Raw genomic sequence first — 14,760 nt, forward strand, 5'->3', positions numbered from 1 at the left:
TAGGTTATGCTGTATGAAAAACTGTTCTTTGAATTTAGGAAGGGGTCACATGTTTGGATCTATTGAATAATAAAGATATCTATTTAGGAGAGTCGAACAAATAAAATAATTCATTTGTAAATCATTATATGATATATCGGCCAGACCTAAAATAAGTGCAATTTGAATAGCCAATATTTTACAAATTAAGTGAGACAAAAATCAAAATAACGAAGATGGCGAAATTTTGGAGAAAGAACTATTACTGATATTTTAAAGTTATGATGTAAATGTTTATTCGAATCAAGGTTACTTTGGTAAGTAAATCCTTCCTCAAAATTAGACCACAATGTTAAAAAACAGACAGATTTGATTTAAATTTCAAACTTACATTTCTACTGATTATGTATACAACAACTATAAGCAAGTAAATAAAATAAAGTAAAATAAGATATAAAAAACTTGCAATATCAAAGTATAAACACTTTTATAAATAGTCTATTTCAGGAGGATATGTTGGACTTTATTGAAAGGATGGCAGCTTGAGATCACATCTCATTTTCAAGTTGGTCCACTAGACACAAAACAAAAACATACAAACAAAATTGCATGCGTTGCATCATAAATAATAAAATTGGCTTGTTAGCTTGTTTTGAGTAAAAGAAAACAAAACCGGTATATTTCTCTCAAATATATTGAAGTTGGAGAAGAATAACTGGAAATACTGAGGTATCTCAAGCTTGTATTTAGTACAGGACCTAGTATTAGTACAATAAATGTGGGCTACATGGTTACTTTACACTCCACCACTGATTCTAAATGTATAAGATGCAGAAGTATCTGCTGTTGTACCACCAGATTACTGCACCTTCATTCCCCAGGCTGTGAAAGTCCTCAACTCATCCTTCAACTCCAAAAGACATAGCAGGGTCTTTTGAAACAAAATGTTGATGAAGATTAATAAAACAAAAGATAGGAATGGGGTTGAGGCAATTGGAAATAAAATCGTGAAGTGTTTTGGCCCATGTATTCTTGATAATTTCTGTACATTTTAACTGCTTTAACAACATCTGTTTTCTCTTTCGCTTTTTTGTTTTTTATTTGCTTTTTTGTTGTTGTATTTTGCCTTTTCTACCTTTTATGATATACTATATTTGCTGCTATGACTATTTATTTTTTATGTAATAAGCTATTTGTTATAATAAAACTGAAAATGCCAGTAAAGATATTGTTAAAAAAATGTAGCAGGTTCGAGGGCAAACCTCAGTTTCATTCTTTTAAACTATGGTGTCAGTGCAATTTTGCCCCCTGGATCCCATTACACCAGCCCCAACAATGATTTTATTCTGAAAAGCATGTCAGTGACACACCGGATACTGTACTGTTGTCTGTGTGCAGCTCCAGAAACTCTGTCAAACAAGAAGCAATAGACCTTCCTCCTGTTTGTCGTCGCCAACCACCGGATGGTTTCCTCTTATTTTTGCGGAAGTGATGATATTTTCCAAGGAGCTACATTATGTAAATTGTATTGCACAATCGCGCACGTCTGCCCGAGTGTCATGTGGCATTAGCAGTGGATCACCATAATCATCTAGTATCATGTGCAGCCCGTTGGATATCAATTGTGTTGTAAATAAGTTGAGACATTTTATGTGACATCAGCCAAAATTGATGGGAAGCAACACCAGAAGTCTAAAAAATCTCACTTAATGAAAGCTATTTTAAGCACAATTCCTTGTTTATAGCGACCATTTAAGGCCTGTTTTTTTTTCTTTTGCACATATGGATAAAAACAAAAAACAAAAGTATAGCCATCTTAGAGCTGCAGGGTGTGTGAGTGCGTGCGCGCGCATGTCAATCCTTTGCAGCCTCTATTCAGATATCTACCTTCCCATCATTTCACAGAAAAGGCTGTCTCTATTTGGTCATGGAGTACTATAATGTTAGCGAGTACTTTCAGGGTTAATATTGAACTGCTTTTTTTAATTAAAAAAAATATTGTCTGTCTTCTCTCTCAGTCTTTAGGGGTTGTCTTTCACACAGTAGCCCACGCCCGTGCATAGGATGAAGTAAACGTTGATTATGTAATCATCTCTCGGCGCAGACACGGTCCTATTCCTAAATAAAATATCCACGAACGACTATCCTCCGAAAAAAACCAAAAAAAAACCCACAGAGTGCCACATATGTAGTATTCTTTAACACATAATGCATGTACTGAATATTTTCCTTGCATTCCTGCCTCTCAGACGAGCAAGCATGCGCACGAGACGCTCAGCTTTTGCCTTATTTGGATATGGTAATGAGTGGCTCCGGACGACCAATGAGAGGCGAGCTTTTAGCGCACGTGACGCTGAAAGACCGCTTGGGAGGCGGGGTCAAACGCGGAGCTTAGGTTAAAACCAGTGGACAAGACACAGCGCATTCAGTGTAGGGAGAAGCAGGGACACACTATGAGGGGGAACTTTGTTACTATGAAACTTAGGAATATTTACAAAATATTGTAAAAATTATCAAAATCCCTCGTGAATCAATGACCTGCCCCTAGGGTTTGAGGTTTTTAGTTTAGTTTGCCCGGAAAGGGCTTCTACACTCACTATTCTTACACTTTTTTGAAAGAATGTGTGAGACAGACAGTTAGCCAGCTAGCTAGCTAGCTGAGAGGTGATACAGGCGGCAGGAGAACAAAAGATTTTTTTTGCGTTTTGGCCGGTTGTACTGACACCAAGTCCATGCAGAACGTGTCATTACCATCACAATGCCCGTTTTACTTTTTCTGATAGACACGTCCGCTTCAATGAACCAGCGCACCCATCTGGGCACTACCTATCTGGACATAGCAAAAGGCGCTGTTGAGACTTTTATGAAGGTACTGTAACCACGGGACACATTCATATTGGGAGATCCCGAGCAGTGGGGGATTGCGGTTCAAGATCATCATTGTGCTGTTGCAAGCTCGCCTGTCAAAGCCGATCTCTCGATAAATAATTCTCTACTATTTCCACAGCTCAGAGGGAGAGATCCGGCGAGCCGAGGGGACCGGTATATGTTGGTAAATTTTGAAGACGTTCCGTTCGGGATAAAGGTTTGTTTTTGTCCAAGCTTTACATTGCGCAGATTGACTGTCCCCCCTCCATCGCTCCACCACGTTGTGATCACTACATCAATTGTGTAGAGGAAATCTTCAGGAGGAGCTTTCATACCCCTTTTAAAACATGGCCGACATTTTGTTTCAATGTGAGCAGCAAGGAACTCTGGGTGTTATTTATACAGCGAGGTGATATCTGGGGGGAGAGGGAGGAGGAGGAGGAGGTGGAGGAGGAGGAGGTGGAGGGTGACAGACTAGCTTACTTTACTTGTTTAGACCAAATTGCCACTTTAGACGGTGCACGGTGTCGTTTATGATCCTTTGCCCTTGTCGTCAGACGGATCTCGGCTGCAGTGCTGTCAAATCATGTCAAAGAGGAAGCGACCTATTTATGTGTTTATCAGTTTAGAGTCATAACACAAAAGTTAACCATTGACTTCTGCAAAAGTGTTCACAACAGTGGTGTAGTTATTAGGAGTGGGCGATTCGAGCCTAAAATAATATCACCATTTTTTAAAGGGTATCTGTGCAACAGCTGTATTCTTGATGTGACAAAATACTGACAAATATTTTAAAAGAAACAAGAAGTATAGTTTAATATGTCTGCATAAACAGTCTGCGTTCAGAAAAAACTAAAAAAGTATCTCTTTCTTTTAGTTTTTTAGTAGTTTTATTGAGAGTAGGGCCAATTTGCACTTTTTTTTGTTTAGAAAATATACACAAACATAAATTATTTGTAAATATGCAGATGCAGCATAAAGATATTACAGTGCAATATAGAGCATTTACATAACTAGTACAGACATAGCTCCTCTTCAGGATTTTTTAAAATAAAAGACAAAAAAAAAGGTGCACAACCCTCTTAATGGCATAAATCATCAAATGCCATTACACTTTTTTTCCCTCCAAATATTGAAAAAAGGTTGCAAGATGGCATCACATAAGTTCAACTGCTAATTTGTATATAGATATATCTTATCCTCTCCAACTTGAGAGTATTGACAAGATTATCAAGATAAATTTTAATATTAGTGATGCTTCTACCCTAACGGATGTGTTAATTAGTTAATAACAAAAAAGTTAACCATTGACTTCTGCAAAAGTGTTCACAACAGTGGTGTAGTTATTAAGGGTGGGTGATGTGGACCTAAAATAATATCACAATATTTCAGGGTTATATTCTTGATATGACAAAATACTTAAAATATACTACTGATTTTAAAAACAAACAAGCTATATTTTAATATGTCTCCATAAACAGACTGCATTCAAATATTAAGTAAAAACTAAACAGAAAGTATCTTTTATTTTTTTTAGTTGGTATTTTAAGCATTTTTTGAGAGTGGGGTCAATTTTGCACATTTTTTTAAGAAAATATACACAAACACAGAAATTGTTGGTAAATATTCAAATGCAGCATGAAGATATTGCAGTGCAGTGTAGTGCATTTACATGACTAGTGCAGACAGCTCTTTTCCAGGATTTTTAAAATAAAAGACGATACAAAACGACACAAAAACAAGGCGCCCCACCCTGTTAATGACAAAATCATCAAATGCCATTACACTTTTTTTTCCCTCCAAAGAAGGAAAGGAAGATGGCATCAAATAAGTTCAACTGCTACTTTCTTATATATCTTATCCTGTCCAACGTTGGAATACTGACAAGATTATCAAGCTACATTTTATTAATAGAGATGCTTCTTCCCTAACGTGTTTATAACAAAAGTTAACCTTTGACTTCTGCGAAAGTGTTCACAACAGTGGTGTAGTTATTAGGAGTGGGCGGTGCGGACCTAAATTAATATCGCAATGTTTTAGTGTATCTTTGTAACAGCTATATTCTTGATGATATGAAAAAGTACTGAAATATTTATTGAAACAATAAAGTAAGTGTCATATTTTAAAATATCTGCAAAAACAGTTTGCCTTCAAATATTTAGTTAAAACTTAACTAAATTATTTTATTTTTTTTAGGTTGTATTTGAAGCATTTTATTGAGAGCATGGTCAGTTTGCACAAATTGTTAGCAAATATTTACATACATGCAGGTGCAGGTGCAGCATGAAGATAATTAGTGCAAGTACAAGTACAGACACAGCTATTTTTCAGGATTTTTTAAAATAAGACAATAGAAAAAAAGGGAAATAACACACAAAACACCCAACCTAGATGCCCTGCATTCAGTTAATGGAAAAATCATCAAATAGCATTACACTTTTTTTCCCTCCAAATATTGAATAAAAGGTTACCAGATGGCATCTAATAAGTTCAGCTGCTCATTGTATCCTCTCCAGCTCATACTGACAAGAACATCAAGCAACATTTAACTTTAGAGATGTTTCTTCCCTTAAATATTTTTTATCAGTTTAGAGTCATAACAAAAAAAGTTAACCATTGACTTCTGTAAAAGTGTTCACAACAGTGGTGTAGTTATTAGGGGTGGACGATATTGCAAAAAATATCCTGCAATATTGTGATATTACTTTGGGGCCATAACGATATATTTGATGATGTGACAAAATACTAAAAAAAATACAGTATTGATTTTTAAGGACAAACAAAAAGTGTAATAGCGCATTAAATTTTCATAAACTGAACAGTTTTCCTTTAAATATCCAGTGAAAACTAAACAAAAATGTGCCTATTTCTTAACAACAGTAACTCAGAGTGAGCTTCAGATTCTGTTTAAAATACAACCAATACAACAGCATTTGAAAAAGCCACAAATTACATATCTAAACAGTTATACAAAACAACTACCCTCGAGTCTGTAACTAGTGTATACATATAAAATAAACCAACAGGCATTTTGCTTCTCTTTTGGAAAAATCCTTAATCACAGAGTTGATGATTCAGTTGTTTTCAGCCAAAAGGTTTTAAAAAGTCCTCAGCTTTTCATAAAACATTCATGGCTGTAGTGTTGTGCACTGATTCCACACTGCTGTAATTGCTCCTGTTTTTGGAAGTCAGCTCCTCCGCTGCTGAGCAATTTTGGTTTCAGCCATGCTTTTTGCAATGTGTAACTGTATGTCGTCATTATGTCAACAAGTTGAAAATTTGAGTTAAATTTTACTGATCATATTAAAGATGATGCCGGTATTATCGTGATTATGGCACACCCATAGCAGATATATAGCTTTGTGCTTGTTATTCACCATATTTTTCTTGTTTTGTTGTGTTTTTTTTTAAAGGCTGGATGGAAAGAGAGTCATGCCACCTTCATGACAGAGCTGAGGAACCTCCAAGCAGCCGGACTCACGTCTATCGGCCAGTCCTTGAGGACCGCTTTTGATTTACTCAATCTCAATAGATTAGTGACTGGGATAGACAACTATGGACAGGTACGTAGCACTTGAAGAGGCAGACAGGAAGTCAGGTTGATGACAAGGTGATACGTGCCCCCCCCTAGATGTCTATCCCTCTCCCTAACACCCTGACTCCCCCTCCCCTCTCCCCAGTCTTACAAGCATCAAACACCTGCACACTGTGACCCCACACACTCTCAGTCATGTGCTCAGGACACAAACACAACAGCAACAAAGTAAAAACAGGAACTTGTTTTTTAACCGTTTAACCGTTATTGATTACAACATTGATTTGGAGAGTTGCGCCACGGCAACTGTGCTCAATCATAGCTTTGTGCTTATATTTTAAGATGTACACAGGGTTCCTGTGGATCCTCAAAAAGTCTTCAAAGGCATCAAATTCATTAATATAAAATTAAGGCCTCAATTGGCATTAAAATGATTTAAACTCGCCTTTTAAAAGTCTTAAAAATGCTCAAAGCACGTATGCTTTTATGAATCTTTTTTTCTGATGTTGCGGGGTAAAATTTTTAAAAATCTATTTTTTTGGTAAATAATTTAATAAATTCTTTTTCTTAAACTCGTCATGATGGGAACTGCAGTTTAATCTCGCACGCAAAATGAAAAACACAAAATTGCCCAAAAAATGGCCAGATATTTCCCGCTTAAAATGGAAAACCTAAAATATACTTATATGATTGTACAGTTTATTCATTGTCTTCAATGTGTTTACTCTAAACAGTTTGTTTTTTTGTCAATGCGAGCGAATCTTACTTTTTCAATGGACCAAAGGCATTTTATGTTTTATGTCATACTAAACATTTGGGCAAAAATAAACTGTCCTCCTTCAGTTTTGGTTATTAATAAATTAGTCCTAAAATTCAATCCAAATGGCATTAAAAAAAAGGCTTAAAAATGTATTATACAATATTTAGGTGCAGTAAAGTGACTGAAGTGAGATGAACAGCCTGAAAACTGATAAAACTGACATTATTTGCAGGTAGAAAGTGTAATAAAGCGCTATATATTAGAATATATGTTATCGAAATATGGAGCATATCCCAAAACTTTTGAATTGCGAAAATATTGATTTAAATCCGTGAGAATATCATATCATGGGGCCTCTCGTGATTCCCACGCCTAAGCTACGCCGAACTAAAACTACTGCACTCAACAGATCTGCTTTAAATGCTGCTTTTATAAGGACTAAAATGTTTAATATTGGTGAACCTGTTTTAGAGACGTGTCATCTCAACTTAAAGGGGAGCATCACCTAAATTAAGAATTGCAATATGTTATTTTTCTATTATCTTAGTAAAGTTCAGTCAATATTTGTGAACATGAGCCGCTCTCTCTCAAAGCCAGAAACCAGAAAAGTACATTTCATCCAGTGTGAAGTCTGGAGCTGCTCTGCAGACAGTGAATGGTAGTCTGATTTTGTGACAGATAGATTTTTTTTTTTTTTTTTTACACAAAAAAAAGCTTTTTGTTGTATTGTTCTCTGGTCTTAAATGTACTCATATAGACAAAATCACAACTTCTGGCTATAAAACCCCTGCAATACATGCATAAAATGAAACGGGGCTGAGCCAAAGTGGTCTCAATTAGTCCGTTTTTAGCCACCTAAAAAGATCTAACTCAGTCTGCCATATTTGGATATTTTCATCGCTTTACCCTGCTGTCAGACAGCTGCTTCTGACGGGGAATTGAAGCCGTTATCTCAAAACCGCCAGACTCCATCGGCAAAAACAGATTTTATTTTGCAGGACATGAGTTGCTGTTTGACCGCTGCCTCTGTCAGTTAGTGTTTAAGGTAAAGCAGTCTACGTATTCTAGTTACACTTAAATCTGATATTGTCTTTTTTTGTGAGATGGGTCTAAAATACATTTTTGCTGCAGCCCAGTCCACAGCAGTACGTTTCTCAGCTTCCATGCCGGTAGATTTGATTTATGATAAATGAGCAAAGCGCCACAGAACATAAAATAAACCGGCAGAAATGTCAGATAGGTTGAGCCACTCTGTTTAACTATTTATTTTTAAACGCTACAGTTACGGCTAAAAATGACAACAGAAATAACAGTGAACCAATTACTCTCAGTGTCACCTGAATCTTTCCCAAAATCATCGTCTATGAAGCAGCTCCAGACTAAATAATAATCATAATAATAAAATATTTATAAAGCACTTTTAAAACATGGTTTTAAAAAAAACCCAGAGTTGATGACATCACAAATTTTCATTTCAGCTTTGTAGTTTTTGGATTTTGGAGAACTGTTCATGTTTACCAATATTTTTGGACAGTCTTAGACCATATGGATAACAATTATTACAAAACATTGGAAAATGGGTGTACTTCCCTTTTAATGGTCAGGTAGGAGCTGCTTTTGAATTCTGTTATCATGAACGACGTTTCTTATATTAAGTCTCACCTTTATTAATGTTAATGGGTTGGACAAAATATTTGGAACACCTCTCAGTAAGAAAACAGCTCCAGAAATGACCTTAAAGGCGAATCAGCCTCTCTGAAATGTTTTCAAAAACTGAACAATACAACCATCATAAAGACATGATTTATTGCTGGGCTGCTGTTTTAGACGGCATCATGTTTTGTCGACCTGAAGGAAATGGCAACCCAGGGTAGTTTCTGGCTAACAAAAATGCTTTTTTACATTTTACCGGAAAGCTAATTTTGTTCCTGAGACTGCAGTTTAATCAGTTTTAACCTGTGCAAACTGGGATGTTTTTTTTTTATCCAAACACAGGGATTTATCTCACAAGAAAGTCTTTGAATTATTTAAAACTTTTACTCAAGATCCTGAACTTTGGGATATTCAAGAAAAGGCTTTACAAGAAGAAGAAATGCACTTTAAACTAGACATCATAGTTTTTTTTGTCCATTGTTTTGCTCAGCTCGGTTTTTATGTGTGAGTTTGAAACAAATCTCTGCTCCAGCTGAACAGCAGAGTTGGTCTGATTCACAGCTGGAAGCCTGCGTTCACATAAAATTAATTGGGACTGAATATGGTAAACAAGTACTCCTTGAGCCCACAAAAGTCTGTAACTAATTCAATATTGCTGGCCCAGTGCCAAAAAGTGCCGCCTAATGACATCACCAGTTTAAGTCTGCGGTCAAACTTCCAGTTTTGGGACATAGCTGCTGAAAAGTAAAGCAGTGTGAGACACTGTGGGTGTGATGGATAGGAGTTGCGAGGTAATGTTTGCAGTTTGAGTGCTGCTCTAATGTCCGCCTAATGACTTTTCTGCAACAGATGACAAACTAGTGTAGCGTAACACGAAATGACCCGAGTGGATTGGTCCTGATTTGACAATTAGAAAGCAACAGGAGATGTATCTCATCACCCTGTGAGGTTTTCTTGTTTTTTGTCCGCTGTTTCGACATGCTTTCTGTCAGAGTAGTCATTATTAATGTAAGCGTAAAACCCACAGTCTGACTGCTAGCTGAGTCTGCAGGCTTGTTTTTGATATAGAACCTGCACGTCTGTATTCCAGTGTGGAGGTAAGTCTGCAGGAGCAATAGTGAACTCTTAACCAGCGTTTCCTGAAATGGAAGATCCCCTCCGTCCAGCTTAATGCACACATACAGCATGCATAATGTATGTCAGACACTCTCACAGTGTTTGAATGTCAAATGCCAACTGTGCTGTCAGGCTGGCAGATAGGGACACAGACGCATGCCTGTGAACACAAACAGCACAGCTGAGGTCAAGGTTACTGTGTCCCGGTCCCCTGACCTCTAATGACAGGTCGATTTAACAGTATTTATGATTTAATGACCCGTCTGATGTGCCTCTTCACAACTGGAGGTCAGAACGGATGGCATGCTCACCCCGCCGACATCAGAGCTGATGTTGTAAAGACCAGTAACTATTATATTTATTTGGCTGATTCTGTCCTTTTAAAAGGAGTGGTATAATTGTTGTAAAGGGCTGCAACTAAAATGATTTTTTTACTGATTATTATGTCTTTATTAAAAAAAAAGTTACTGTTTTAGTCTTAATGATATGCAAAAATAATAGAAAATGCCCATCTGAGCTTTCCATAGCTGGAGCTGCAGGGATTTAATAATAATAATAATAATAATAATACATTTTATTTCTAGAGCACTTTTCACAATACTCAAAGACACTTTAAGTAAAAAAACTCTGATTCCAGATATCTATTTCTCCTTGATGACATTAAATTAAACATCTTTGGATTTTGGATAAAACAAGACATTAGAGGATCTGAGTGTGTGCAGATTTTACCATGGCTGACTGTGCAGACTCTCTTGTCTTTATGGGGGGCTCGCATGTGCCTCAAAAAGGGCACTGACTGAGAGTCGTGTTGCAAAGACACATTCGTCAGAATCAGGATAAGATTTATTGCCAAGTAGGTTTTCACTTACAAGTACATATACATAAAATAAATACATTCTAATAAGAGGAAAGAGATAAGAATAGTAATACAAATAAGGCAAAGTACTGCAAAAATACACAAAATATGGCAGAGATACTCTAAAAAGTACAGTAACATGACAAATATGTACAGTGTAGCTGTGTGGTGGCCTACTTTTTATGTCAGCACGTCTGATATATCATAATATAAATAAACAACCACATCAGTCCTCGACACCTGTAATCAAAACCAAACATCACAGTATGATACACTAAGACTAACTAAATTAGGGTGCAGTATACTCTGCAGAGTGATGTGCTATATTCTAAAGCTTATGATTGACACATGAAAGGGTCAAATAGCAAAAAATGAACACAAATGTATGAGCTTTAAATCTTTAATCTTCCTTGTTATGTTTTTTTTTTGTATACTGAATACAAAACAGAGATGAATCATGGCGACTCAGCCTGAAATATGATTGGGAATAAGAACGTTTTTTTTTTTCTTCCTGATCTTTCGGTCAAAGTGAGTGAAGTTTGTGATATTGTGCTGCCAAGCTTTAATGGTGATGGCAATAACTGCATGCATGCTGATTTTGTAATGCATTGCAAAAAAGCAATTAAGAAAACAGCTTTATTTGTATAGCACATTTAATACAATGGGAGAATTAAAAGTGCTTTCCACAGCTATAAAATGTAAAAAACAAAAAATATAAAAAAGAAACAGATTTACAATAAAATAGATAAGAGATAAAATAGAAAAGGTAAAACTAATTACTAAATGATTTAAAAAAATAAGAATAAAAATCATAAAAAATAAAAGTCAAGACAAAAGGTGCAAAGATAAAAAGATCATTTAAAATGATTTAAAATCAAGTTTAAAATAAGTTTGCAGTCATTAAATAATAAAAAATAATCAAAAAATAATCAACAATGAAAATAATTGTGAGTTGCAGCCCAATGTGACTTCTTTTGTCGACCAACAGTCCAAAGACTTTAACTTTACAATCATAGAAAACTAAAAAAAAGTAATTATACTGATTAACTGACTAATTGTTTTAATACTTGTGCATCAGATCTCTTGTAAGCTCTGTCTTTTTTTTGTCTTTTATTTTGTTATTCATTTTGCGTCCTTTTATATGAGACAGTTTGTTAGAAACAAAGTAGAACACGTGCGTGTCTGCAGAAATTTAATTTGTTTCTGAGCAGATGATGCGGTTAACCATCTGAGAGCAAGCGTCACATTTACACTAATGTTAGCACTGGAGGAAACCCTGAATATACTTGTCTTTTATTAGTACCCACGGGCGTAAAGCAGGAGTGCTGATGTTCTTTGGAAACCTCATTTCCTCTGAATTTGGATAAACTTATCTAAAAGTCTTTTATTCATGTTTACGAGCAAAAAAGCTGTGCAGCTGAACCTTCTTGGTTGCAGCTCTTTTGTTTGAGCAAACTGTGAAAGGTTTTCATCGGCGCTCTGATGACTATGCACACTTTTTTGTCTTAATGTTTATTTCTGTCTCAATTTACTTCAACGGCTGTAAATCAAAGCCAAACCAAAGTGATGCCGTCGTTTGTGCTCGGTTGACTTTGTATTTGAAGTCCGGTGTATAATAACTTTATATTGTCTGCTTTTCTTTCCAATTTAGTGCATGAGAAGAGGTCAACTTTGATTTTTCATGTTAAGTGCTCACGGTCTGAGACGTTCAGAGAGAGCTAGAGACGGGGGACAAAGGGGGAGTGAGGCGGTGGGGGAGTTAATATTGCCCTGGAGTGCTTCTCTCTACTGTAACAAAGAGCCCTCCAGGTTGCCAGGCATCTGAGATGACTCTCCCCAGGGAGATGAAGAGGAGCGTGGAGGCAGGCAGGGAGGGAGCCAGCCGGCGAGTAATCCTGACACTGATCACTGTTTCATTAAGAGAGCAATGAAAGAGCAGAAAGACAGAGAGGACGGGAACGCAGGGGAGCGAGGGAGTGAAGTGACCGGTGATGTTTAGGCGGAAGTTGACATGTCAGTGCGGCTGATAAACAGTGATTTAATAGATCTCCATCAGTCTCGTGTCGGCAGACCAGCTGATCCGGCTGTTTCAGACGGACTGTAGCTGACTGCATAGATGATCTATGAAGTCAGCCACAGATGATGATGTTCCAAAAAGTGATTATTTTCATCATTGATGTAAGTCTTACTTCTTTTCTAGTTTAGTTATTTTTTTTTTTTTTTAAATCACAGTATGCTAAAACTCAAGGATGGCTTATTTTGTCACAAAATATTTCGTTTTCTAGTTAATTTAATCAGTCAGACTTTATTTGTATAGCACTTTTCATAAAAGCAAAACTGTGACACAAAGTGCTTTATACAGTTAAAAAAACAGAAGTCCCTCCCCCTATTGCACACACACACACACACACACAAAAGCTTTGTAATTAATTAAAAAACTAATAAAAGAGTACTCATTAATACAAGCAACTGGTGAAAATGCTACCATAAGTGAGGAAACAACAGAGGCAGGATAAAACTCAGATAAAAAAGGTAATCAATCAAATATAAATAAGAAGTAAATAAATACATGAATAAATAAATAAAATACTCTAAATTATAGATAAAAGGTAAATGAAAGGATAACAGCACAAATGACCATAGATAAAAATGTAAAAAAAAAAAACCACAACAATATACCATCTAGTAAAACAACAAAACAGACTAAAATGTATAAATAAATAGTCAATAAAAAGTAAAAATCAATCAAATCAAAATAAATTATCACGTGAGACTAAGACAAAAATCAAAACTCCACATTTGAGTATAAATAAAAATAGCAGGTGATTATTATTATTTTTTGCTTATTGTTTCAATAGATCGGTAAATTGATCGACTTCAGTCAAATATCAACCCTATAGCTGTCTATAATCTATAACCCGTCTGCCATGTGTCGAAATAGGCGAGCCATGCACTGAAGCAACTTTCTCATTTTACAGCTAAACACACAGTAAACTTTATGTTTCTTGCAATAACAGAATCTTAATTCATATTTAATGAGCACGGCGTGCTTTGACAGTTGAGCCGCAGTAAATGACATGATTACAGACTCTTTGATTCCCATCTCGTGTTGTTTTTGTTCATGTGCTGTAATAACATTACAGAGTGCCCCAGGAATGAGTCCTAAAACCTAAAAATCAGTTTTTCAGCATTCCCAGTTCCCTCGTCTCTAAGTCAATGGTTTTTTTTTTTTTTGAAAGGATTTTTGGTTAGAAGCCTGTAATAAGGTCTGTGGTTAGCACAAGCTTAAAGGCAATCACGTTTTTTTCTACCACACAAAATATATGTCAGTAAATGCCTTCCACGTGAGTTTTGAAGCTTTTGTTTTTCTTCTTCTTTGGCTGTTAACAAGTGGCTAAATGAGAACATCGTCACGCTGAGCCGTGTGAACGGAGGGGGCGTGAAGTCGTGTGACCGTGGTTTAGTTCATGTATAGCCTAAAGTTAACTTTTTCCTTCTGGTGATAGTATTTAAGTATTTAAGCTTCAGAAATCCTGAAAGTGGTGTTCATTTGTGATGATTATCTTATTGAGCAAAATGTGTCAGTACACTGCAAAAACAGAAGTCTTAGTCAGATGAAATATCTTAAATTAAGGCAATATATGCTTGTTTTTTTTTGTGTGGGGGGGGGGTTGTGACTTGTTTTAAGCTGTTTTGTACTTTTACCGCATTTTTGTGTACAGTAGCAGGGCCAGTTTTAGAATACAATTCCTAAACATATAGCGTTACTCTAAGACAATGCCACTAGCATTTGCTAAATTTTTCTTCATATTGTGAAAATAACTCTTCCATCTTGTATCTAGATGAATGTGCGTGTCAAGAGAAATCGACCTGTTCTGTTGGCAGATAATTTAGCTAATTTTGAGTAAGATTTTCCTATTTTATTCCTTTTTTTTCTAGTTTTTACTGTGGACGTAAACACAAAACTTATTTTGAGCAATAATCCAAAATCCA

General features: G+C 36.0%; 1 protein-coding gene across 1 annotated transcript in view; it reads left to right on the forward strand.

The window, feature by feature from the left end:
- Nucleotides 1-2,426: 2,426 nt before the first annotated feature.
- The window catches only part of ints6 (integrator complex subunit 6), a 38,081-nt gene continuing 25,747 nt past the window's right edge, over nt 2,427-14,760 (forward strand). Inside the window, 3 exon segments of the mRNA XM_042494566.1 lie at nt 2,427-2,848; nt 2,987-3,064; nt 6,261-6,410. Coding sequence (XP_042350500.1) covers nt 2,738-2,848; nt 2,987-3,064; nt 6,261-6,410 — 339 coding nt within the window. The 5' untranslated portion in view covers nt 2,427-2,737.

The sequence above is a fragment of the Plectropomus leopardus genome, chromosome 10 (assembly GCF_008729295.1).
Source record: "Plectropomus leopardus isolate mb chromosome 10, YSFRI_Pleo_2.0, whole genome shotgun sequence".
In the NCBI taxonomy this organism is placed as follows: Eukaryota; Metazoa; Chordata; class Actinopteri; order Perciformes; family Serranidae; genus Plectropomus; species Plectropomus leopardus.